The sequence below is a fragment of the Numida meleagris genome, chromosome 5, assembly GCF_002078875.1.
Source record: "Numida meleagris isolate 19003 breed g44 Domestic line chromosome 5, NumMel1.0, whole genome shotgun sequence".
Lineage (NCBI taxonomy): Eukaryota > Metazoa > Chordata > Aves > Galliformes > Numididae > Numida > Numida meleagris.
The window spans coordinates 34,779,082-34,805,393 of record NC_034413.1 but is presented as its reverse complement, the minus strand read 5'-3'; the positions used below and the strand labels follow the sequence as shown (position 1 = coordinate 34,805,393).

General features: G+C 41.9%; 1 protein-coding gene across 14 annotated transcripts in view; it reads right to left on the bottom strand.

Annotated features, from left to right (window-relative positions):
* HDAC4 (histone deacetylase 4) overlaps nt 1-26,312 on the bottom strand; it is a 235,641-nt gene that overhangs the window by 55,523 nt on the left and 153,806 nt on the right. For 12 of the 14 annotated variants that reach the window (XM_021400686.1, XM_021400685.1, XM_021400689.1 and 9 more), the window contains 5 exons: nt 20,336-20,467; nt 17,350-17,462; nt 12,868-12,984; nt 12,588-12,786; nt 8,998-9,227 (listed from right to left, as the gene is read on the bottom strand). In XM_021400686.1, coding sequence (XP_021256361.1) covers nt 8,998-9,227; nt 12,588-12,786; nt 12,868-12,984; nt 17,350-17,462; nt 20,336-20,467 — 791 coding nt within the window. The remainder of the gene's footprint in view (nt 1-8,997; nt 9,228-12,587; nt 12,787-12,867; nt 12,985-17,349; nt 17,463-20,335; nt 20,468-26,312) is intronic. The other 2 variants (XM_021400681.1, XM_021400682.1) reach the window with 1 other exon arrangement.

Genomic DNA, 26,312 nt, shown 5'->3' with positions numbered 1-26,312 from the left:
AGCTAAAAAAAGCCAGAGGAGAGACTGATTCCTCAACAAGCATCTAAGACAGCTGTGGACGTTGCAGTCAAGCCAAGGCCACAAAGTGATGCGAGAAAATATGAAACAGCAATCTACGAAATAGCTGAAGTGGTGCCCCTTTGTGTACAAGCATGTGATGAAGGATCTGGCCACACTACAGCCTGGTGGGGAAAGCTCTCAGGCCTGACCTAGGGAATTAGCATACTTGGGTGACTCTCTGAAATGCCTCTGTATTAGTACATGAGGATCACACAGGAAGATCTGAATTCTGTGTGCAGTTACCGGGCCATGACCTTTCCTGGAGCATGGAGATTTGGTGGAATAACTCAAATGACCAGAGTGCCATGATGGAGGGATGTAGGTTGTTTAAGGAAGACTGGTTGGGAAGTGAGGAGAGGGCCCTTTACATTGAGAAAAGAGCAGGAACACATGGAGTTCTGTGTCTTGCTATGGATCTGGAGTTAGTCAAGAGCTCACAGGTCAAGATAAGCAGGCTGCTTATGTAGTAGGTAGGCTGTTGCAGACCTCCTGATCAGATAGAAATAGATGAGGACTACTTCAAAGTGCTGGTGGAACATGACACCACAGTGGAATTCGAGGCCCGAAGAGTAGGAAGCACGGTAAAGAGCAGGACCATAGCCCTGGATTTCAGAAGAACAGACTTCAGCCTCCTCAGCCATCTGCTTGGAATAGCCCCAGGGGATATAGCCCTAGAGAGAACAGAGTCCTGGACAGTTGGCTGATGTTTAAGGATCACCTTCTACAAGCTAAAGAAAGATCCACTCCAGCAAGTGAAAAATCAAGCAAAGACCAGCATGGATGAGCAGAGATCTCCTAAGTGAACTTGACACAAATGGTCAGCGTGCAAGAGGTGGAAGCAGAACAGGTGACCAGCAGAAAAAGAAGACTGTTGCTACATGATCTTGCATGGATGGTGTTAGGAAATCCAAGGCTGACCTGGAACTGAATCTGGCAAAGATACGAAGGGAAATAGGCGAAAGTAACATCAGGGAAAATGTGGGCCCACTGTTGAAGAGAACAAGGGACCTGGTAACAAAACACATAGGAAAGGGCACAGTACTCAATGCCTTCTTCACCACTATGACTGGCCTTCAGGTATCACATGCCCCTGAGACCAGTCTTGGAGCAAAGAAGCCAGTGGAAGAAGAACAGGTTTAGGTAGTATTTAAACTAGATATACCTAGGCCTATCAGGCCTGGTGTGTTTCACTCACAGATGACAGAACAAGAGGCACTGGACAGAAATTAAAGCATATGAATTTCCTTCTGAACACTATATAACTCTTTATTTATTTATTTATTTATTTATTTATTTATTTATTTATTTTTCCCACTGTGAGCGTGGTCAAACACTGGAACAGATTGCCCAGAAAAGTTGTGGAGGTCTCCATCCTTAGAGATACTGCAAACCCAGTTGGACGTGGTCCTGGGCAAGCTGCTCTATTTGACCTTGCTTGGACTAGACGATCCCAAGAGGAGTCTGCAAATCTAAATCATTTTGTGATCAAAACATCTCACGGATTTTTGTGGCTTCTTTCCCCATGACTTCATATCTCCAGTTTCATGACTAGCTCTATGAGCACTGCATAGCTAAACCACATTAAGCTAAAGGTAGTTCTTCAATCCATTTTCTTTAAGCTCACTGAAACTTGATGAATATAATCTAGCTTAAAGGTAATTTAATCACCATAAATCATCGTCGACTTTTTTCTGCTTGGATCACAGGTCTCAGGCTTTGAACTTGATACCTTTTCAACTTATGAACTACGCAAGGTGAGTAATTGCTGGTAAAATAACTTACAATGTCATTGTCAAATCTAATGGAAATGAAAAGCAGCATAATTCTCTAGAAGTTGAAAATTATTCCATTAAAACATAATAATTTAATGAAAAGCACATTGTAAAATGCTACAATGAAGGCTGAAAGATCAAGTGGTCCATGACAAGGTCATTTCAAACATTCTGTTTGCTGTCCTAATATAAACTGAATCTGTCAGTATGTCACTTGTTCTACCTGCTGCAACCCAATTTTTCTTAAAGGACAGTTCTGCTAAGAAAGTACCATTACAAACAAATTTCACATAATTCACAATGCTGTGCATCTCAGATCCATAAAATGACCAAAAATGACTTGAAAATCCTCCTTTTTTTTGTTATTCTATGAATACATCCTCATGTTAAAACCAAGATGTTAATTTAAGAAAAGTTATGGTAATCTAAGTACAGGGGAATTAACATAAAGTTAAGAGAGCATTTAAAATGATCACAAATATATCTTAAATAGTAAACAATCACACAGTAAACCATAAACAACTCCTTCCCTTACTTATCTCTCTCATATCCTCTTGCAATGAGGTTACTCCTCTATTTTCAAACACTGTCACCTATGGCAATCACACACTGCCAACATAAAACACAGTGAAAGGCACTGCCTCTCTAGTCTTGGACAACTATTTCAGTACAGAAGTAACAATTCAACTCAATTCACAAGCATTATTAAAAAACTAGGTATCAGATGGCCATATTTCTTATCTACCTCTTTGAAATATATAGAGTAGAAAGAAAAAAAAACCCAACATAGCAACTTCAGGACCCGATAAAAAGAAATTCAAAGAATTATTCATTTTTCCATAGAATGCTTCATATAGAAAAATTTAAAAAAGGGGGCTCTGTTCTTTGTTAGTAAAATTTCAGTTGGCATCCGTTATATCTACTATATACTCTGTATCTACTGCTTCTCAATATCTTTTTTGTCTCATTCTAAAAGCCAGATGAAGAGCTCCTTGGGAAGTAGGTGCAGAGATGAAGTATTTCAGTGAGACTCTATAGCAAGGCTTCCTATCGGAAATCTCTGATTAAATAGTGCATCTGAATCTTTCTCCTAGAAGACAGGAAATTTCTGGTCCTACACAAATAAAAGGCTCCCTCAGAAATGAACGGCTGACAGAGTTGGGCATGACTGTAGGTAAAACTTGAAGATCTTAAGATCTCTTCCAGTTTCTGAGTACAACACAGGGATCCGGTGTTTCTCCACTGTTGCTCCTCATTGTAGTTATTGAAAAGTACAGAAGAATGAATCACTGAGGGGACTGCTAACAAAAACAAGATTAACAACAACCTTTTGGAATATGGCATACCTGCTGGAGGGAATACATCAGTCATGTCCTTCAGAATACTCATGGCTGCCGGACAGATTGGTAGGCAAAGGACATGGGCTGAGGGCTGAAAGCACCGCACGCACCTTTTAACTTCAAGATAAACTGTCACAGTTCCATACAACTCATTCAGGGTTATCCACAGGTAGAACAAGCTCAAAGAGATCATTCTTGACAATGTGCCAAAAGCCCAATCCACTTTGCCAGATAAGTAGAGCTGGTCAACTTTGCATAGATAGAAAGATGCTGAAAAGCAGATCAGACAACACTACTGCTGAGAACAAGCCTGTTTCTGTGCTTCAAAGCACAGAGCATATCCAGTGGGATGGGGAAGCTTCCCTGTTTGGGTAATGGGGCAAACAGTGGTTGTTACCAGCTGGGACACCACTCTCCTTCATTGGTAATATCAACCATGCAGAGGAAGAGAGAAGAGGAAACCTCCTTTTCCTTCCTCTGCAGATGAAAGAGGACACTCAGGGAAGAAAGAATAACTCTGGAGAGCCAGAGAGGCAGCTTCAGTAAAAATGAGAAAAAAGAGAAGATGAAGAGACAATAAGGGCTCAACTCACAAGCATCCTAAGCCAAAAAAAAAATGTTGCTCTTGAGTTAAGGATATGGCTAGGAATTGAGAAATGACAGGCAGTGGAGCAGGTACTGGCAGGGATGCTCAAGGAAAAAAGAAGCACCAGCAGGGAGGCACAAGGCATCTCTTGAGGAGCAGGCAGGTGGACAAGATTTTGGAGGAGAAAATGTTTTGCTGAGGGCTTGAATTAACCACTCAGAAATGGCAACATAAGCTGTCCTCTTCTGGCTGTCAGGGTAGACTCTTCCCACACGAGGTACCCCTTGCAGAATGAGAAACTCTAGTTTTTAAATTTCATAGGCTAAAGAGAAACAATAGATGATAATGAACAATGGGGAGAGGAAGCACTGGGCATAGGCCACGATGCAGGCAGCTGGCAGAACGTTCTGCAGCAGCTGAAGCCAAGAAGAATTTCTTTCTTTCTTTCTTTCTTACTTTCTTTCTTCCTTTTTCTTTCTCTCTTTCTCTCTTTCTTTCTTTCTTTCTTTCTTTCTTTCTTTCTTTCTTTCTTTTCTTTCTTCCTTTCTTCCTTCCTTCCTTTCCTTCTTTCTTTCTTCCTTTCTTCCTTCCTTTCTTTCTTTTCTTTCTTCCTTTCTTCCTTCCTTCCTTTCCTTCTTTCTTTCTTCCTTTCTTCCTTTCTTTCCTTCTTTCTTTCTTTCTTCCTTTCTTTTTTTCTTTCTTTCTTCCTTTCTTTTTTTCTTTCTTTCTTCCTTTCTTTTTCTTCCTTTCTTTCTTCCTTCCTTTCGTTCTTTCTTTCTTTCTTCCTTCCTTTCCTTCTTCCTTCCTTTCCTTCTTTCTTTCTTTCTTCCTTCCTTTCCTTCTTTCTTTCTTTCTTTTTCTTTCTTCCTTTCTTCCTTTCTTTTTCCCTCTAGTGATGAGACAGCAAGAACACTAACTGCAGGAAGCAGCCTACCTGCCAGAAGGACCACGAGCCTGCTCGCCTCTGTGCCTAGGCAAGAGAGAATGACTGCGTTGCAACAAACCAAAGAACAGGGACTATCTGGGGGGGAGAAGGAAGGGGAACAAGAAGAAAATGCTTTGGCATCAGCAGAAGCTGTTTTTCCCCTCCCTCTCCCAAATAATTGGAATTATGGACTTGATTATATCAGGTGTGTCTACATACAGCCAGCTTTGCAACAACAACCCACAGAAAAATGGCTCCTGGCAAAACCCCTTAATAGTGTGTATGCAGCAACAGGCATATTTCTTGAAGAAGATGAAAACTTCTTGTTACTTTATCCATCAGCCTGAAAGTAAAGAGAAGAGAGTGCAGGGGGAAATTGTTTGAGTGGTAAGTGAGTAAGGACTACGCTAAAACAGGTTTTCCTTAAACTTTTCAATGGATAATAGCCCTGGCTGAACATTGCACAATACAATCCACAGCGTATTTTTCCAATGGTACAAATCGAGCATTATATATTAAAAAGTACTCCAGAAGTCACTTGAGGCTAAACAGCCAATGTGTTCCAAAAGAAAAAAATTCAGGAAATAGCAAGGTTAAATTCTAGGTGTTAGTAAAAATGTATCCACCCAACACTGCTGGACCACAGACAAGTCAAGACACTGCAGTCTGGCATATATACATTGCCATATATAAGCCACAGCTGGAGAAACACTGCTCTTTCCAGCATGCTAAAAACGGGGTTTACCCAGGAGAACCATAATTTGACCACAGAAGCTCTGTGTTAATCTGCTTAACAGTACAATTCAGGACAAAAAGGGAGATTATCTGACCTATGAAGGCTTCATGAATTATACATTCAGTGGACTAATGCCAAAACACTCATCTTCACTACAGAAAGGTACAAAGTTGAGTCTTCTGGCACAGGATTTATGGAAATCTCACTTGCATATTTCTCTTCAGAAAGGGAATTGCTGCTTCAAGACCCATCACGCTGGAAAGCTATTCTTTTAACTCAAAATACCCAGAGAACACTGTCCTACTTCTCCAGACTCCAGCAGGCCAGCATGACAAAAATACCCCCTGATGCCAACCTCCAATGACACAGAAATTCGCAAGCCAACACGCTGCTCCTCTATCTCACATAAAAAAGACTAAAATTGCATCTTAAAAGAGACTGAGGCCCATAGAGAAATGATCGTTACTGAAGATGAAATGATGTCAGGACCAGTGTATATATTTATTGCACAGCAAAACAACAATTCCTCACCCCCAGCAAAGCTCCTCCAACCATGAAAAAAAACCCCACAAATATTCCCAATGAATGTTTGAATGTTAAACATGCAAAAAAGGTGGGAAACATGAGTGTGTGTTGCTACTGCAATTTAAGGTCATTTCTCCAATACACCTGCATTAATGTATGGCTTTTTTTTTTCAGGTTTGTTTAGTATTTACTATTCCAGGGCTCATGTCTCATTCAGATCAAAGGTTGCACAGAGCTCAATTAACAAAGAGTGATCCAGTATCTTATCCAGAATCTTCTTTACTGGACCTACCCTTGGCTCTGAAGAAGGAGCTGTTGAATGTTTGTATGGATTCATGGCATGATCATCACTAGAGCACACAAGTGCCCTGCAGATGTTATTGTACTCAAACTCACAGTAACTTGGTTGAGGGAAGGGAGCAGAGCTGCTCCATGCCACTCAACAAGCAGCCTAGGCAGAGCATGGGGCTCTGCAGCATTGGGGAAAGCCAGTTCTGCAGCAGCCCTTTATCCCTTCCAGCAATCCCCTTGTTCCTTGTCTGCCCCCCATATCTCTTTTGTCTCCATTTTTAAGGGAATGGTGGTTTTCAGGGGGTATGTGTGCTTTATCTTCTGTCTTCAAAGCAAACACAAATGTCACCACCAGGTGACAACATGAACACAGGCTGTGCAGCCCTCGTACCCCCCCATTTGTCAAATTTCAAGTTACTACTCCAAAGCCTCAGGCATCAAGGCTTTACAGCAGAATCCCCTAGATGATTATTCTTACTTTTATTAACTGGGAGCAAAACAACCTATTCTCCTTAGCTGCCCCCTTGGAAACAACATGACTTGTTTTAGCTAAAATCTAACCTGATGTAGACAACAAACTGGGAAAGTATACGGAGAAAATCTTCAAGCCAGGAAAAATCAAAAGCAACTGAAAACAGACTCATGTTATTTACAGGAACTATAACCCAACCCGAAAAGACAGCACTGTCAGTTCTGCTAATAATTAAAAGGCAGCAATCTATTATATTATTTTTAGTTGTGCCCTCATGCTCCTGCACACAAGGGTATTAAAATATCCGTGTGTCTGGGAAAAGTCTTCTTCCGTGTCAGCACTTGGATACTGTCCCACGGGATAAATTTGCCACACGCATACAGAGCGAGCTCCAAAATGCTTTTAAATCACTGCTTTTATAAATCAAACACATGGAAACTGCCCGTGTGGTGGGTTTAACTGCACTCCCTCCATAGATGTGCTGAATCCCCAGGCTAACAAAGCTGAAATTCAGGCTCCTCAAACAGCACACTCTGCAGCTTCTGGGAGGTCCAAGTGAAAGCCTGAATGAGCTGGGGAGGTACGTCACAGCGAGTCTTTGGACACTTCCAAGTTCTGGCAATGGAAATCCTGAAAAGCTAAAACAAACAAACCACTGAACTGAAAAGGACTTCCTAACAAAGAAACCCTACCTAGCGCCTCGAGCCTGACGATCCCGGCCCTAACGTTTGCTGCATGGAGTGTTTGCTGCATGGAGTGTGTCACCAGGGAGGGAAGGGAAACGTCTCTGGTGACAGCAGCTCCCAGCAGCCCAGTGCGCGGAGCCAAGCCGAGCCTAGGGCTGGCACACACGGTGCACAGTGGCCACGATCCAGAGGTACACGATTGACGTCAGCAGCTTGTGTAATCATCCTGCCTTCGCTCCAGACCGTAAACAACGCTTTGGGGGGCAGGGAGGCTTTCTTTAAATTGTCGCTTTCTCCTCACTGGAAAGTTGTTTTCTGTTATTTTATTCACCCATCTCTCAGTAGTTCTGTTTTCTCATATGAGAGAATGGTGAAAATATTTGGAGAAATCTCCACCATAAATTAAATTGCAGCAACCTGAAAAGTACGCCTGCTGTCTCATTTGTACTCCTGGGCCTGAAGCCTACCAGTGGGCTTGTTTCATAAAGAAAGCCATTATGGGAAATAAATGAGCACCAATAAAAGAGCCAGAAAAATATGGCACTGCCTATCAATTATTTCCCTCTTCCCTCGCAGCTTTTTTATACTGTAAGTCTATCAACAGACTTCATCTTCTGAAAAAATCTCAGCTGGGGCAAGCTGGCACAGCTCCATCCAAACCGCTTGTGATCACATCTCACCCTTAGACAGTGAGCTTTACTTTCTGACGGGCTAAAACACCAGGACAGATGCTGTCCTTTTACATGCATACCCGAGCAATCACCCTAGAGCAGCTTTGTTTGAGCTTTAGCTATAACATTGGGATGCCCAAGTTTGGGCTGCAGAACAGCTACAAAACCCGCACACTGGCGAAGTGTTCTGCAGTGTTCACTTGATGTTCCCTAGGTGATTTACAGAAAGTGAGATACTGAACATAGAGCTTTGTTTCTTCAAAGTAATTTTTGAATCGCTTCTAATTAATCTTCAAAACAATCTCTGCAGGATGCACAGCAATACAGCCCTCATTTTCAGGAGAAGAAATGGATAGAAACCTGCCATGTTTTACATAGGGACAGAGTTAAGAGAATCTAGACAGGAGATGAGAGCAGCTTTTCTCTTTTCAAAGGTAATCTCAGTGAAAAATGCCTCAGTATATCTGAAAGTCTTCACTTTCAGTTATTTTCTAGTGTTGCCATGTTTGAAATCTATCACCTTTTTCTCTCAAATTCATATTATTGCTCCTTCTCCTGTTCACATTGAACGTATACACAACAGTTATTTTCCCCATATTACCTGACAGCTTTTTAAGTTCTCTGCTACAAAACTGACAAAGATCTAGATGTGGATGAATGGCAACAATGACACCTTTAAAAAGTATTACTGGAAGGTTTGAATCGTACTGCCTCCACTACTTGCAAGAGAGGTATCAATCCTCAATGTGGTAATGTATGCCCCCATCCTTGTTGACGTATTTCTCAAAATCATGAAAAAGAGGCTCAAGGATGAAGGCCAGTTGGTTATGGAGTCAGACACCACATACGTTATAGCACAAGAAACCATGAAAGCATCAGCTACAGCTGGAGTTGATGCCATATGAAGAGAGCCTTTAAAAGTGTTGTGCCTACCTTGTTGATGTGCAGTTGTTGTTGCTGGAATTGCTGTTTGTGTTTCTCCAAGAACTGCTGGTGCTGCTGCTGGATCACTAACTGCTGGAGGGCTTGGGCGTTCTGGGGAAGGGGAGCAGACTGCGTGCGCCCCAGTGGGCGATGCTGCCGGAGTTTGTGTATTGAAGGGGAGACCCGTTCTCCACCAACCAGAGACTGTGGGTGGAGAGGTAGTCCTGAAAGATACCAGTCTGAAGATAATATGGAGGAAAAAACAGCAGAGAAGAAAAAAAGGAAGAAGAAAGGAAGGGAGAAAACGGCTGTTGAGTAACACTGATGGTGACAATGATATATAACGTTAAAACCAGGCACCTCACCATTTATAGCTGAAGTATCCTTAAAAGGGAACAGATAACAATTAATGACCACTGGATGAAATAACACTTTTAAATCCTTTGCTTGCTTATTTACTCAGAGACCCTAGAAAATATTTCATTCTTAAATTCAGCAATACCTTATGGATCCTTCTATCACTCAGTGGATGACATCAATTAGATGTACAGTGGTGGCTTTGAGGAGAAGTTGAAGTCTAATGATTTGCCTTGGTACAGAGACTAATCCCAGCTTCGTTTTTAGGACAGCACCAGCCCTTGCTGCCACCCTGCAGCGTGCAGCAGCTCTACCTTACAGGATGCTCTCAGATGTGCTGAAGGACGATGGCTGATGATGGAGTTGGTTCTCTCTCTAGATCATGACGGGAAGCCCTTGGCTGTGCTATAACTACTCTATAGAAATGACTAAGGATGAAGACATTCATGCGATAAACTGCTGATCATGTTTGCAAGGGCATATCTGCAGGAACTGTCTTCTTTTTTTCAGCTGTTCTTGGTAAGCCAGTTCTTGCTCTGCTCTCTTAAGACGTACCTTCACATGCTTCTTAGAAAGCTGGGATGTGAAGACACACCCAACACAAAGCCAAACCCAAGGGTGGAGATGCTGAGGGTAAGCCTCTGCAAGCTACACCTTGGGATAGAAAGTCGTAACTAATGTGAATGGTTGTCTCCCTAACGTGGATAAGGCTGCACACACTTTTGGGAAAAAAAGTAATTCATTGTACAAAACAGTAAAAACTGCTCAAATAGTCAGTAACATTCAAAAATGAGACTTGGTTCTAGGCTTGGAGAAGCTGAAAAAAGAGCAAAGCCACACAGAAATCTGCAGCCAGCTGAATGCAGCAGTTCAGAAACACCTGCAAGCTCCCGGCCCAGGACAATGCCTTCTTGTCCCATTAATTTACAGAACTGCCCTACATGGAGGAAACCAATTCATTTAGAAGCCTCTTTTCTTGGGCCAATTTACCCTTTGCTTTTCCAAAAAGAATCATTTAAAAGAGTATCTTATTTTATAACAATGTGTGTGCGTGTATATACATACATGCATAAATATACATGTGTATGAATATATGAATAATTTGGAAATACGTGGTCCATCTTCCTTACAGCCAAGTCCAAATTGGACAGTAGAGGAAGGGATCCTACATGGCCTCCACAGGACATCTTGGAAGACTACTTGACTCCAAGTGAATGACCAAAGTTCTTCTCTGAAGGTTTTCCACAAAGACACATCGATCCCACTCAGTATATATATGTCAATCTTATGGATATCTTATGGATAATTCTGGATATGGATCCAGAGTTACCTGGTGCAAGGGCAATGCCAGATCTAAGGAATTCTGCTCTAGTGGGGGACATAACTACACAGCCTAGATTCTATTACCATTTTCTATTCAAGGTGAACCACTTATTGTTCTCCAGCTAAAATCCAGAAATTAGATTAGCAAAACCAGTACCGAACTCATAAAATCAGCTCACTTCTGTCCAGCAAGGACTCTTAGTTTCCCAAAATCCCCACATCTAACTGCATGGAGCCAGCATGCTGTGCACTGGACAATTCTGCAGTAGTCAGGAGACTATCTCCACAGCTGAAGGCTACTGACAGAATACTAATAACTCCACTTTGCTTCCGAGGAAGTTATAAGCACTAACTGTAGACTGGGAGCCAGTCCTAAGTAGGGCTTTCGAGACCATGTGTTAGCTTGCTCTGTTTCAGTTGCTGCATCTGGAACGTGTGCTTCTTGTTGTTGCTCTGCTGTATAGTGAGTATTTCTCCTTAGTGTCAGTTTGTAACAAGATGCACTTGCTCTAAAACACCACACATTGAAGGTGGACTAGAAGGAATACACACAATAGACTGTAAACAGATGGAAGCTTTGAGAGAGGTGGAATAGGAAACAGAACAGCACTCCCTACGAGTTCTTTAATCCAAATACCAGCACGAATGGAGAAAAAGGTTTTGGTGATATGATAAGAGAGGAAGTCTTTTGCAATGATTCTTCATCAGCCGTCCTCAGAGAAAGAACAACTGGTGAAGAGATGTGTCATGACTCTGGGCACAACATCATGTCACAACAACCATGACAGAATGCAATAGAAAACATAATGGCTCAGGGAATCTGTACACACCACTCTCACAGCTCTGAGAGTGCTGGTTAAACACCACACTTCTGTGCCTCAGATTCTCCATATGTGCATGCTCATAAGCTTATCATATCCCCATGTATATTCCTGGAATTCAAATTTAAAACCAGACATGAACCAAACACAGTGCTGTAATGTTTCAGCAACCAACGTCTCTCAGTAATTTCAGAGAATCACAGAACGTTCTGCCTTGGAAGGGACCCCAAAGCCCACCCAGCCCCAACCTCTTCCATGGGCATGGACACCTTCAACCAGACCAGGCTGCCCAAAGCCCCACCCAGCCTGGCCTTGAACACTGCCAGAGATAGGGCAGCCACAGCCTCTCTGGGCAGCCTGTGCCAGGGCTGTACCACCCAAGAAATTTTCCATTAGAAATGGCATGAAAAAAATAAAAATCAACACGTCTGTAACTTAAGCAGAACATCCTTTGTCCCAGTACTACATACTGTAAAACAGAAATGTGTCCTACTGGGAAATACTGCTTTGAATCAATCCTAATTATAGAAATATGCCTTCCCACAGGTACTTAATTCTGAAAACATGACACAGGGAGTGATTCAAAGCAATTAACATACTGCAAATGTAACATATACAAACAAATACAATCTGTTTGAATGCAGTTGGTTTTGCCACGTTTTTGCCATTTGTAATAATGATAAAAGCCAGTATTTTAATATGTGATTTTGTAAATGCGTGCTTCTGTAATACATGGAATAGAAACCATCAGTGATAAACAGGAAGGGTAATCACAAGATGCAACACTTTTGTTGCCTCTTTACTCTCCAGTGGCTAGAACTCAAACAATATTATTCAAGTTGTTACATCCATAAGAAAAACATAAGTCTGCAAGTAAATGCTATTTAATTACATTAAGTAAATGCTATTTAATTTAAATTTTGCCAAAATGACAAGGCATCCTCCTCCTGCCTCTGGATGATGTGGCTACCCAAGTTGGCAACTATCCATCATATACACTGGATAGCCTACGAATTTATAAGTTAAACCTACAGAATACATAGATAATGTACAAGAGCCTGCATGTCAGGCTTTGCACATTATCTACCACGTGCTCACCTGTGACTAAGGGAGTTTGTGCAGTTGGCTGTTCCAGTAAGACCATGTGTTGCAGAAGAGGGTTGTGTGCAGTTCCCCCATCTCTTTCCAACGTTGTAGTGCTCAGGTAGGGAGTGAGGTGGGTGCCAGGAAATAGAGAGATCCGCTGCTGCAAGGTTGGGATAGCAAGTCTCTCAGCATCCTGCTGTGCTGATCCTCCCTGCAAACGCACAAGTGATGTCAGGGTGGGTTAAGGGAGGAATCAAGCAGCAATTCAAAGACCGCATTCCCCATCACTTACGCTGGAAGGGCCAGTTGCAGGCAGTCCTAGTGTGATGTTGGGCAAAGAAGGAGAAGTGTAGAGTGGAAGCTGTGTTACCGAGCCTTCACGATTCACCAGTCGGTGAGCCAGGCTGGTCTGCAAACAAAATGAAGAATATTGTCCCAGTGAGACAGCAGCACCGATTGGAGGGAGGACACTGCACTCTGGGGGCCCATCAGGAATGTATAGTGCAGGAAACTTCACTTCTGACATCAGGAATACTGAACAAGGGAGGTAAGCCATGCTTCAGATCCAGCCTTACTTCTCCTTCTGGAGTGTTTGCCCTTCTAAAGCTAAAACAGATTACTGTCACAGTAAGAAAGGCATTACGATGGTGGTTGTTTTCTTTAGCAAATCACAGACAATTTACACAATTTACTGGTGCGCTTTCACTTAAATCAGACTTCAAAATTCCATCAAAGAGCCTTTTTATGTAGCTACTCCCCAATTTTCAGGATGAAATGTGAGATTTACTGAATTACCTTGCAGCCATTTAAAGCAGGAACACTTAAGTAAAAATACCTAATTGCAAAATGAGATTGATTTTATAATATTTGGTAGAAAGCCCATTATAAAGATTAAATTATTTTAAACTGCCTGATTTTTCTATTAAGAAACAAGTGTTCTGTTCACTTAAATCAACTTCAGTAAAACTTAAATAAACTGCTAAAATAAACAGCTTAAATAAAACAGTGTTTAGATTTCAGGAAGATTTTCTATAGAATTTCTATTGTTTTAACTCAGTTGCTACTGTGGAAAAAAAGTGATAATGATTAATCTAGCATTATACTCTGGGAATAATGTATGTCATTGTAACAGAGATCTGTATAACGGATTTATACATTTCAGAATGAAATAATGTTCTGTAAGGAAACGGGACTTGGCAATTCCCTTGGTTGCAAGACTGGGCCAGCTCGGGGTAACAAAAACCTGTTTTCCTCACTCAAAAAGTGAAACTCGGTGAGTAACATCATTGCAGCAACCACCAGGGGGAAAAAAAAAAAGAGTACTAAAATAAGAAAAATTATTGAACAACAAACAACTAATACACAACAACCTTCAGAAGCAATCCTGCCTCCTTCATTCACAGAAATTTCGGTGGGCCAGCTGACACATCTAACAGGACAGCCCAACTCTGTGAGCTGGGGCTAGTGATGCCCATGAAGGAAGAGCAAACCTTCCCACGACCACATGAGCCACCTGTATGGGATGCTGGTCTGGGCTTGCAGATGCAATCCTTGCTGTGCTACAAATGTGCTGCTTATTGTACCAGTGTCCAACCAGGTCTGAATTCCACACATCCAGCAAATCCACTTAACTTTCATGCGACACTGTGCAAAATTTCATCTGCAGAGTGAATTTTTTATTTCCCTTTGTCTTATTGTGCCTTCATTAATGTCAGTCAAGCTTATGGGAAATATATTAAAGAATAAATCTGCTTTTAAGATCTCAGTTACAAATTTGCTGCCACAAAGGAAGAAATTGGAAAAAGAGCATTTTGCTGTTGAATGGTACCTGCTAAGGGCATATGATTGTGCATACCCACACACTTCTTTTTCCAAGTAATTTTGAACACTACTGGCAATTTTCCTTTAATTTAAATAACACAAAATGTTAGCGTGCCACACTGAGAACAAGATAGTTATTGCCAGCAAAGTAATGAAATATTTTACTGATACCGTAAACGAAATAAACCAGCATCCATTTTCTCTTTGAACAATCGATAAATGTAGTTGTGCCTCAAACCATCTCCTGGGGATTTGTTTTAAAAACAATGATGAGAAAAACAGCAGCTTGACACTATAAGCATAAGACATTTAGCAGCATTATCATCACTTTAAATATACAAATCCCATCACTGGATTGTACACAAACATAGTTAGAATTGCACAGATGAGAGCAATTTCAGCATGCACAATTTTCATCTGTAATCGAGTACTTTTTATAGGCTTCTAACAGCTACAATAGCAATGAATATCATGCCTTTCCAAGGCAGAAAAAAACTTCAGACTTAAAAAACATTATTTAAAAATAGGTATTGTCTATTTTAAAGGAGGCAGAGAGCTCGAGTCTTTCTATTCTGAAGGCAAACACTTGAACTTCAATAATGAAGTCCAATACCACGTTCCAACATACTTGGAATGGTTAAAGAGGTGACCTAGCAAACTAACTAGCAGAGGGACATATTTCTCACTTAACATTAGAAAATAAAGGTAAGCACGGAACAGAAAGTTGCCAACATTAATTTTTTCAGAAGCATTTCAATAAATACACTATGCAAAAGTAGGAACATAAGGTGAGCCTGGTCAACTGGTATCAAAGAAATCTTAAGCCCCAAGGCTGCTAGGGAATACTTCTTACACCACAGAGGATTCAAAAGAAACTAAAACCCCGCCATGTTCAGTTTTTCTCAAATAAACCTCTCTAGGCAAATGGATCAGCTAGTTTCATGCAACACAAAACGCAGAGCCATTTTTCCCCAAACTGATGCAAGCAACTAGGACATTTAGCTAAGCCATTCAAGTATGCCTAAAATGCTGGGAGAACAATTTATGCAATGGGTTATTGACATTCTGTTTGCCATCACACAGTGATTTATACTTTATTCTGTTCTATGATGGCAACAATCCAATACACTTCATGCAGTCCTGGGCAGCTTTAACATTAAAACTACACAATTGTTTGTGTGTTATTTATTCATTATTAAAAAAAAAAAAAAACCCACAAAAAGGTGAAAACATTCTATGCATTCTCTTCAGGGAGATTGCAACTACATTTTCTTTCTGCTTTTTGCATAGGAAAAGGGTGCATGACGTGTCGCTCTTTTTAAAATTTTACATCAATGTGCTCCTTTCCTCACATGCAGTGGTATTGCTGTGAATTAGCCACTGCAATACAGATGCAAAAAGAGGTGAAGGGAAGGTGGTGGCCTTCGATGCTTTCAGTGACAGCTCCCAGATAAACACACAGGCTGTAAGCGGATTTCCTTCTAAATTGTCTGCACCCCTCATGCCTCAGCCTAACTTACAGATCCGTTGCATTACCAGAAGTTGATGAAAATCATTTTCTTATAGTTGAGTCTGTGTCCATTTTATTAAGTACTGGGGGCGTAGTCACAGATGATTAGCTCAAATTACTTGAAAAATAAAATGGTTAAGGAGAATATTATGTGTTCATATGTACCTTCTAGAGCTAACGTTGACTTGCAGGAAGATGCTTGTTCTGTTTATATCACAAGAAACTGTCAAATCCTGTAGTTTTTCCATCATTAGTGCTCTGAGGCTTGCAGTTTGCTAAGTATAGGTAAGATTGACAGTTTCTGAATCAGCAAAGCTGGCAGATGAGCGCTCATCCTCCTGGGGCTAACAGCAACATACCTAGGAAGTGCCTGCAGTTCAGCCAGCCTTCAGTTCTGCAAACCCAATCAACAGCCCCACTTGTAACATCTTTTCTGAGATTTGCTCCAAATTACTAAATGGAGTGCATCTAAAAACCCACATTTCTCCAGAACAGCACCAGTGTCCACTGTCAAGCTAAAACTAACTTAGACTGCCTTGGCCTTCACAATACTTGACTTAATCCTTTAAGATCTACAATAGAGTGGATGAAGACAAATTTTGGGTAAGTTGGCAGGAGAGAGAGTGGAGTGGAATGCATATTCCTACATAAAATGCTGTGACACTACATTAGGAATAAAAATAAAAGAAAAACTTCTAAGACAGATGCTACATTCATAGAGAGAACAACTGAGGGCAAGCTGGACAAAAAGAAATGCCCCAGTGATGTGACACAGCCATCCTGGTTTTCTAAGGCTTATAGTGAGGGCCAGTTGGCCTGCACCCCAAAATATACCGTTAGGAAAAGGTGGGCTTCAGTAACACGAAACACAGTGTTGTGTAGAATCCATCCCCTCTACCCAGCCCAACACCCTGCCCCTGACAACCATAGCAGACGCCTCAAGAGATGGTGGGAGCTTATGAGATTGCAAACATGAGCACATGGTATCTGGCATCATGCTTTCAGTCCTAAATGAGGAGGAAAATGTTAAATCTGTTTATTCCAGCTCTGCTTTGGCCATACTGATACTAACTTACTGTGTACAAGTTCACCCTATATACAATATATGAGAACAGATACCCAATACATTAAAATCCTTGTGCTTGACCAGGAAACAGTCTTCATGTTTTACCTTGTCAAATCACTCTATTTTTACTCTCCACTCGCAATAACACCAGCGCAAGTTACCACAAGAAGCTCCTGAGCTGGCTCAGACTGGATTTAAGAAACAGGTAATGCATCCTGTCAGCCCAGCCTGAGAGGTAATTCCCCGAGTCTGCTCCAAGTCACGATCTGGGGTTTGCAGCGTGCCGCACACCAGTCTGTGTGCCCCAACACCTAAACCTCTGTGCAATCTGATTAGAAATTCAAGTGTTAAACGCAGAGAAAGGAAGGGCTCTGTACCTCTGCTTGAATGCTCGTGACTGATCCTGTAATTCCATTCTCAGAGCTTATGTTATTGGAGCTGTTGTTTGGAGAGCTGGGACCAGATCCAGGAGCACTGTTGCATGCAGAGTCTAAAACACATCCAAAACCAACTTTTAGCATTACAAGCAATCTCCGAAATGATATTTAGACAGATAACAACCCCTCGAGTTTTGTTTTGGAGGAAAGCAACCCTCCTCCCCGTCTCCTCCTTAAATTTTCACAGGGCTCTCAAAATACTGATACACACTTTCAAACGGCCTCTCCAAGCACCTACTTACCTTATCTATGTATTCACCTCATGGGGTTTTCTCTTTAAAGAGTATTAATGACCTTAAGTACAATTGGAAGATGATAAAAGGCACAGAAAGCTTGCAGAGGCCAAACTGCAGTATGTCGGATTGTTCTGCATCAATTTTCCAGAATGCTTCTTTAAACCTGATTAGCTTATAATCCTAACCTGTTAGCAACTGAGTTCCCTGTCACCACGAATTGTGCTGGACTTTGCACTTTGCTCAAAAGGGTACCACTTCAGTGCAGATGTTTCACAAAAAGTCAGGCAAAACTCCACTGGATCCAAGAGAGACTAAACCCACTTCAGGACATCGCCTTCTTTTTTTGGAAAGTCTGCACTCTCAGAGCAAATCACTTTCTCATTGGAAGACCCAAAGCAGAATTAATGCCCCCAGATAATTCTGTTATCACCAGGACATGCAGAAAATCCTCTCACCTCCCTACGTTTTATCAACACACTCCCTGTGAACTCAACAACCAGAACCACAGAGATGGCCAGCTTGAAATCAAAGCCTCCCCATTAATTATGTAGAAATAACAACAAACAAAAACAAAATATGGAATTGCAACAGCCAGAAAACTTTCCTCTTCAGGTCTCTCACCCTGTGCATGGCATAGCTTCCAGTGATTCTCCTTTGTTTTTGAAAGTAAATAACATTAGAACATTTTTTTTCTGAGCTTTCCTCCACCCCCAGGCACAGGATTTACCCAACATCAGAAGAATCTCCCAGCAGCTGCTAGGGTTCAGGCTGCAGCAGTCTCATAAGTGCTCTAGGATGCCCCAGGAGAAATAAAAGCCAACCGTTACAACCTGGGGGATTTTTTAACTACTTTTTATGGCATTATTCTGCACATACTGTTTTGCTCTTTTGATCATTGCAAGGACCTCCAACAAATTATCAGCGATGTTTGGTTGTTTTTTTTTCCTAAAAAAAAAAAAAAAAAAAAAGCCTTGCTCCTTTTTTTTCTCTCTGCATTTAGCAGGCTTCTCATTATCAAGAACTCTGCAACGAGTAACATCAAACTGACCACTTGACACTGAACTTCTCTATGAAAAAATATTCTGACTGCATGAAGAATAGTGTTTTGGTGGGGTTTTTTTTGGCACCACGTCATTACCAACAACATATTCAACTTCATGTATACTACCTAGACATAGGAAAACTACTACATTCAAACTCTGACTCTAGGAAGATGTATTCTTCAGGGATTAAAAGTAATTTCTTATTCTTGCAGAGGGAATGCTAAAAGTAGTGTTACACTCAGAAGTCTGCTCTTACCATAACTGCTCCAACAAAAATTTGAACCCTCTTCATTCCCACCTGTGCACCAAGAGCCAGCAACAAGCACAGCTCAGCTCCTGCTCAGCTTTGCTCAGATATTTCTCCAGGTTGCCTTCCAGAACCAGGACTGTGTCCAGTGAGAAGCAAGAGCTTCCACTGCCATCTCTGAAGGCATTATTTGGATCACACGGTCGGACATTGGGGCCTGAGTTATCCTAATAGCCATGTGACATATACCAAGATATGAGGAGTGAGGTAAATCCAGTTTTCAGATCTGATGTAAATTATACACAGCTCTTGAAATCTGTTTCCTTTCCAAGCAGAGAGGCATGGACACAGAGCAGCACACAGCTGCCCCAGGATCTCCTGAAACCTGAAGAGAGCTCGCTCGGAGTTTGGGTGAGTCATGACAGCATGCCTTAAAATCCAGATGAAAGTCAAAGCAGTCACGCAGCAGTACTTACACAGAGGCATCCCTAGATGGTGCTAAGAATTAACTTTATGGTGATGTATACAAACCAGTTTACTCAGAGCCCTCCCTACAAATTTCACTCCCAGAAGAATACTATTTTTCAACAAGGAACCGAAAATACGTAGTCAAAAATACCAGGTACATATATTAAATAAAAAAGCCTTAAATGCTTTAAAACTGGAACGTAATTACTTAATGAGGAAAAATGGGAGTCTTCCTAAAGCCAAAAACATCCCAGGGGTGTATAACATTTACTGCTGGAAAAAGACAGCTATGAGTTACGGCCTCCCCATGGATATTAGGAGAATGACCTTCGAGAAATTTTATTTCTCAAAAATCTGTTGCTGAAGATCAGAGAAATGCTCAGGAAAAAAACAGCAGTCCTGTAGCATACCTGTATCTGTTTACATATCTTAAATGTAGCTCAAAAAAAAAGGTCATTGTGTTGGCAATGCTGTCTCTATAGATGGGTAACTGATGCAGGCACATACCTGCATCACCCACTAGTGAACTCCACCAATATTACAGAATCACAGACTGGGTTGCGTTGGCAGGGACCTTAAAGCCCACCCAGCCCCAACCCCTGTCGTGGGTAGGGACACCTCCCACAGACCAGGCTGCCCATAGCCCCATCCAGCCTGGCCTTGAGCACTGCCAGGGATGGGGTATCCACAGCTTCTCTGGGCAGCCTGTGCCAGGGCCTCACCACCCTCATAGTAAAGAATTTCTTCCTAATATCTAATTTAAATCTCCCCTCTTTTCATTGGAAACCATCACCCTTTGCCCTATCACCATACTCTTCTCCAACATTAAGAGTCACAAGAGATCCAGACTGCAAAATTAGCCATATGCAAGAACTGCTTTTGGAAAGGGACACTTCAGTGAGTTTGCAGCTTCTGTTGTTGGCCCAACATACCTGTGACATCTAGTGGGCGCTTCTTCAGAGCAGTGACAACCGGGCCATCCTTCCTGCGCAACAGGGGGCTGCTCCGTCTTTCAGCAACTTTTTGCTTTAGTCTGGATCGTAGTTTCAGATTGGGTTCAGATGCTGAACAAAAGAAGGAAAAGCAAACAGTGTTGTCAGTATTATTTCAGTAGGTTTGTTACTCGGGGCAAAAGCTAGATTACAGTTCAGCATCGGCAAAGCTTAAACAAAATTAGTCATTTGATACCACATATTTGGAGCAATGACTTCTAAATATAATGAATGGTTTGGAGCCTATGCAATATCTGAATTCATTGATAATGAAAGTCAATACCATTTCAATTAAAAATAATAACCATCCTGCAGTGCTGTCTCATTTGGACCAGACCAGAAAGCACCAATTCACTTCCCCAGTTTCCTGCTACTGCTCAACTTTCTCCCAGGCCAGATGCGGAACCTAACTCAACGAGATCTAAAAATCAACAGAGGGACAGGCGAGACAGCTGAGATGTTGCTGCTTGGTCAGCAGGTAGCAACACCGTGGGGCTGGGAGGCTGCCTGCCATGGGCAGCCCCACACCCTTGGAGTCATCAGACCACGGCGTGAGCTGGCCCAGAGAGGGACACCGGGAAAGAAGGAGGGGAGAAAACACAAATCAAATCCCACAACAAAGAACACAAACATTTTCTTACTGGTTCAGCTCCCCAGAGAACCTCACATTGGGATGTGATAAGCACCAGCAGCAACTCAAAAAAAAAGGGCATGGGAGTGTGGCCAGGGAGGAGGAGGTTTATTTATTTGGGGAGATACGTGGTTACATCATCTCGGCCAAAGAGTTACACTGTATCTAAAAACACATCAAATACTTCGAAAATTCAGGGCTGCCTAGAGTGAGTGTGCATTTGTTTCCTGAGACCACAGTCTGACTTGCTTTGCGTACATCACACAGCTGAAATATCCTCTTAAATAAATACTTCTGTACCCAAACCCTGGGATTTCATTTCTCTAAAAGCCAAAGCAGAACTGTTGGGATCCCCTAATACCTCTGGGTTAATGACAAGTGGTAACACCAAGCACGTTTGTAACTGCACAGCTTACCAAGTTTTCACAAAGGTAATGAAGCCTTAAGTCAAGATTCCTCCTGTGAGATGATTTTCTCTGTAAACTTTGTAATCTCTTGAGTATATACAAAATATCTGCTTTGGTGCTTGAGGGCTCCTGACAGTTATGAGATTTGTGAACTGGCCCAATCTTTTCCATTTCTCAATCTCTTCACAACTCGGCAGCTTAATCTCTTTGAACCCGCAAATCCTGTGGTCCTGCCATTAACTACCAACACACTCAGCTCCCTGCACTCCAGGACCAATAATCTGAATTTCTTTAGAAGATTTAAAATGGGGTTTACAAACTGATTTTAATTAACTAAGTCTGGCTACGGAAGTATTTCCCTACAATTGGCTTTGACCACTAGGTCATGTAAAAGACCAAGACCAACCATGCTAATTGCAGGGCTCAAAAATCAGGAGCTGATGAATTCAAGACCAAATGCTTTAAGTTAAGCAATCAAAACAGTTTTTTGATGAAACTTTGGGAAGGGGGAAAAAAAGAGATAAAGGAAGCGCTAAAAAAAGTGTCACTCATCAAGACGATGCTTAAAATGCAATATGAAGTGCATTAGCAAAGGAGAGAATCATCTCATAGGACATTTGCATATAAAATGGCAGGAGGCTGAATGCAGATCTGTCATTTGCTTGGAGGACAAAAGCAGAGAGGTGGACTAGATAAAATACAAGTGAGTGCTCTGACTAGTTCCTGTATGAAATTCTCTTCAAAGCTGAAGTTGGCCTTAATATTTTTAAAGTAGTCTTTGGACACAAGAGCGTTTGGTATCTCAAACTACATGCTTTGAAGTTGTTGCAAGTATCATTTATTAGTAACCATCTAGATGCTCCTATCAAGATCTTAAAGAATAAATGAGAATGTGTCACAGCTAGATGCTGATCCATTCCATTTTAGACACATTTGCACTGCCAACTAGTAAGTGAAATATAAGCCTGTGCCACAGCTGTTGCAAGGATCTATCTTCTGACAAAGAAAAACACGACAATATAAACTGTACTTTGGTGTAAATTTCATTCACACAGAATTCATATCGTGCATGGTGTTCATCTGACGTGTGTTTTCTGTTGGAAACAGATGACTAATTGTATGGCTCTCAAGCACAGAGAATTAATAGATTGGAAACACCTTAAAAGACATCAGGAAGTACAGATCTGAGGATCACAGTTTACCTAGCACTACCAGATATGCCCCTTGCGTACAGAAAATCCATCCATGTAGAAGGAAGGGAACAAACATAGAGAATTACAAATCCAAAGGAGACAACAGTTCAAGGAGAAGTTATGGTCAAAATGGCATGTGATAATTTTCCAGACAGAAGTATTTTTGGGTTGAAGCATGCTGTGTACTCATGCTTTGCTCCTCCAGATGGAGGATCACGTTTTGAAACACAAAATGTCTACTTAAGAACCACACTTGTTTAGCTACACACTCTGCCTTTGTTCTGTGATAGAACTGTGAGTTTTTCTCCCAAATATAATCCCAAATCTAACATGTCATCAAAACCTCAGAGAGCATAATCCCTCCATGCCTTTAACTGGGTGTTATACAACCCAAAGCGGGGGAATTAAGACTCAGCACCAGCAGTGCAGAACAGCCTCAAGTTCAAAGAAGGTACATCTATCATAATTCATAACCAAAGAGTAAGTTTTCAAGAGGCTTTTCCAGAACTCAGAACAATAATCTCAGTTTATTCACATGGCTTCTAAACTACTACATGATAAAGTTTTTAAACTGACGAGAACTGTCCTTCAGAAGCATTAATGCTGAATTTAAGTGACACACAACTATCAATACCAGTTCAATAAGTTCCATTTTCACTCAAGAACCCCAGTTCCTCTGAAAATCTCTTGAGGCTCATCCTGTCAGGCCTCATGTCCAAACAAAGTGTTGTTCCCAGTGACCGCTAACTGGCATAATGTGGAGAACTTTAAACTGAAATACAAAAGATGCTGGTCTTTTACAGATTAAGGTGGTGAAGTATTTTAAACAATTGTTGTGAATTTATTAAAAAAATCAGTTTGATTCCTGTTCAGCAAAGAAATGAAGCACATGGACAAATGTGAGTCAGCTTCAGAGATGCCAGTGGGGCTTATTCAGCAGTGACATACTTAATTTGGCCCGTAATAGGGGTTTATTCAAAGAATATTTTGTTTTTCTCTGAGTAAATTAATAACTAGAACATAAGCCAAAAGCTTCCTTAGTTTTCACAGACTCAAACCCAAGTTACCCCTCTTTTACTTCATTTACTGCAGCAGGACTCATGTAATCCAATTCTCCAACATTTATGTCACTCTCATTGTTTTCTTCCTGGAACTGCATCAACTAAGCCGCTGAACTAATCTGACATTAAGTCTATGCAAGTTAAAAACACAAAATCCTGGCCAGAGTTTGCCCTGTTCACACTACCCATTCACATCTATGAAAACGGCAAACAATGCACCAAGAAAACTCTAATTCCAGTCCTTGCATATCTTAATTTTGGTGGCTGGGGATTGAGAAAGACTATTATTTGGCATTTTTTTTAAACCACATACCAAGCCACAACAGTCAGGCAAAGGCCAACACAATTACCTTGTCACTTTTCTAGAGTCCAGGTTACCCCAAGGCTAAACAAAGGAGAGGAACAGAGAAACCTGTCTGAAGCAGGCCTTTTGCACAACACAGAATCTTAATGAAGATAAACCACCTTTTGTTTAGGCAGGAGAGAACATAGGTTGTGCAATTCAGTGTCTGCCTCTTCTCCCCAAAAATACTGGATCTTGCCTCAACTGGTCAGAAGGACCTGGTAAAAGTTGGCAATGGCAAAATTCACCAATGGCCAAACAAAGGGCTTTAACAGCCACAGTACTGTTCCACCATGATCCCTCTGGACCACAAGGGAGGTCATATTCCTGATTTCCAATCCCTGTAGACTCATGACTGCCTTAGCACAAGGGCAGGGAGCAGCTCCAAGCAGCAGGAATCACAGCAGGGTACCACAGGTGCTGCCAGCGCTATGCCACTTGCTTTCTTCCTCCTTGTCCTGTCCTTCCAGCACCCTGTCTCTCCCTGATACTGGACTACTCCTAACATAAAGAAACCTGGGCACATATATAGGTATTTGCTCTACAAGTGCTGTGAACGAAAACCTCAGCTTCCCCCTTTTGGATCCCCCATACTCATGCTAAAAGTGCACTCTGGTTGTTTTAGCAGAGCTCCTGAGCAAGAAAAGGGTCCTTCCTTTGGCTTCTAAACAAACCTCAGCACTGCACAGGAGCCCATGGAACACATTTCATAGCTGAATTCCCTACTACTCCAATGCAGCCGTCAGAAGAGATGGAATAAATAAAGAGAGCATTTGCTGGTTCTCCGGCTGCACTTTGGTTTGTTCTGTTCTCTGAAATGTCAATGGCCTGATCTGAGGAGCTATTCTGTAGCATTACAGCAATAAGCGATTTTTGTCTTCATTATGTTATTTTTGGATTTGGACTGACATTCTCCATTTGGAGCAGAGCACACTGTCTATGACAAGACAGAAGCCTCCACGCAGCAGAGCATGCGCGGGGAGGCAGGACCCCCAACCATGCCAGCAGGGACGACAGTGTGGGTGGAGAGCAACACTGATTTCCAGCTTGAGCCATGCTCCACACCATACAAAGCTCAAAGATTTCTCTAAATTACACTCCCACTACACACCAGGATTTCAGCCTACTCTATTTTCCTCTAAACAATCTTTGTCACAAAACAAACCACTTAGAACATTCCAAAATCAGAACTCAGAGAGGTATTATGCCTTTCTTGATAAATGCAGTATTTTAATTATGGACAAATCCTTTCGTTTTGCCTTTTATTGTTTTTAAGTACAGGCTCAGAACAATTTCACCTGCTTAGCTGCGAACACCACTCCAACAACCCTGTGGGTCAGGAACAGTGCAAAGAAACCAACAGCATCACAGAACCATTGAATGGTTGAGTTGGAAGGACCTTAAGCCCATCCAGTTCAACCCCTGCAAGGGGCAGAGTTGCCATCCACTGGATCAGGCTGCCCAGGGTGGGATGCTAGATGCTTTCCTCCTTTATACTCCTCACCAGCACCTATCTTGATCCAGCACCACAAGAACATCAAACTCTCTTTTAGGGCTGAAAGCTGAAGTGGATTCTGGGATCAGCATGGGGGATGCACTTCTCAGATTCCCTCTGTGGCATGTCCCAAATGCTGCTGAAGTACAGGAAAACATGCAGCCATTGTGTGGCCTTCCACCTGTGCTACCCATGGGCATGTCTGTGGAGCAGCTCCCAATAAGCTGCCTTGCTTTGCTCCTGGAAGGAAGTCACTGCAGTGAAGAAGTGCACAAGCGAGGCCCTGACAATGCCAAGACAAAAACTTCTCCTTGGAGCAGAGTGAGCTGTGAAGGTTAAGGACAGCTCGCTTTTACCACAAGCCACAGGACACAGTACTTGACCTATAACAAGTTCTCCTTCGTCTGTCATTTTGTCTGTCAAGAGACATTGCTGGGAATGGAGGTTGTTGCATAGGATCCTTTTTTTTTCATGGTCCCCAGGGAAAAGTAGCTGAAAGAGGGGCCTGTGACACTTCCCAGTTGTCATTTCTCCCGAAGTACATATCACACACATGCACATGCTCATTTACTATCTAGCCAGGAAACTTAGATACTCGCCAAAGATGTCTCTGTAAGCTCCCAGTCTGGCATTATATTCAGACTGGCTTTGGAAATAGTGGAAATTCACACCCTGAGACGCTATTCCATGGTTTTGCAGTGCAAACACGCTTGGGACCACAGGAATCCCTTGCCTTTCTAAAATCTCCATGCTCATCCTGATCATCACCTCCCCAGAGCAGCCAGCA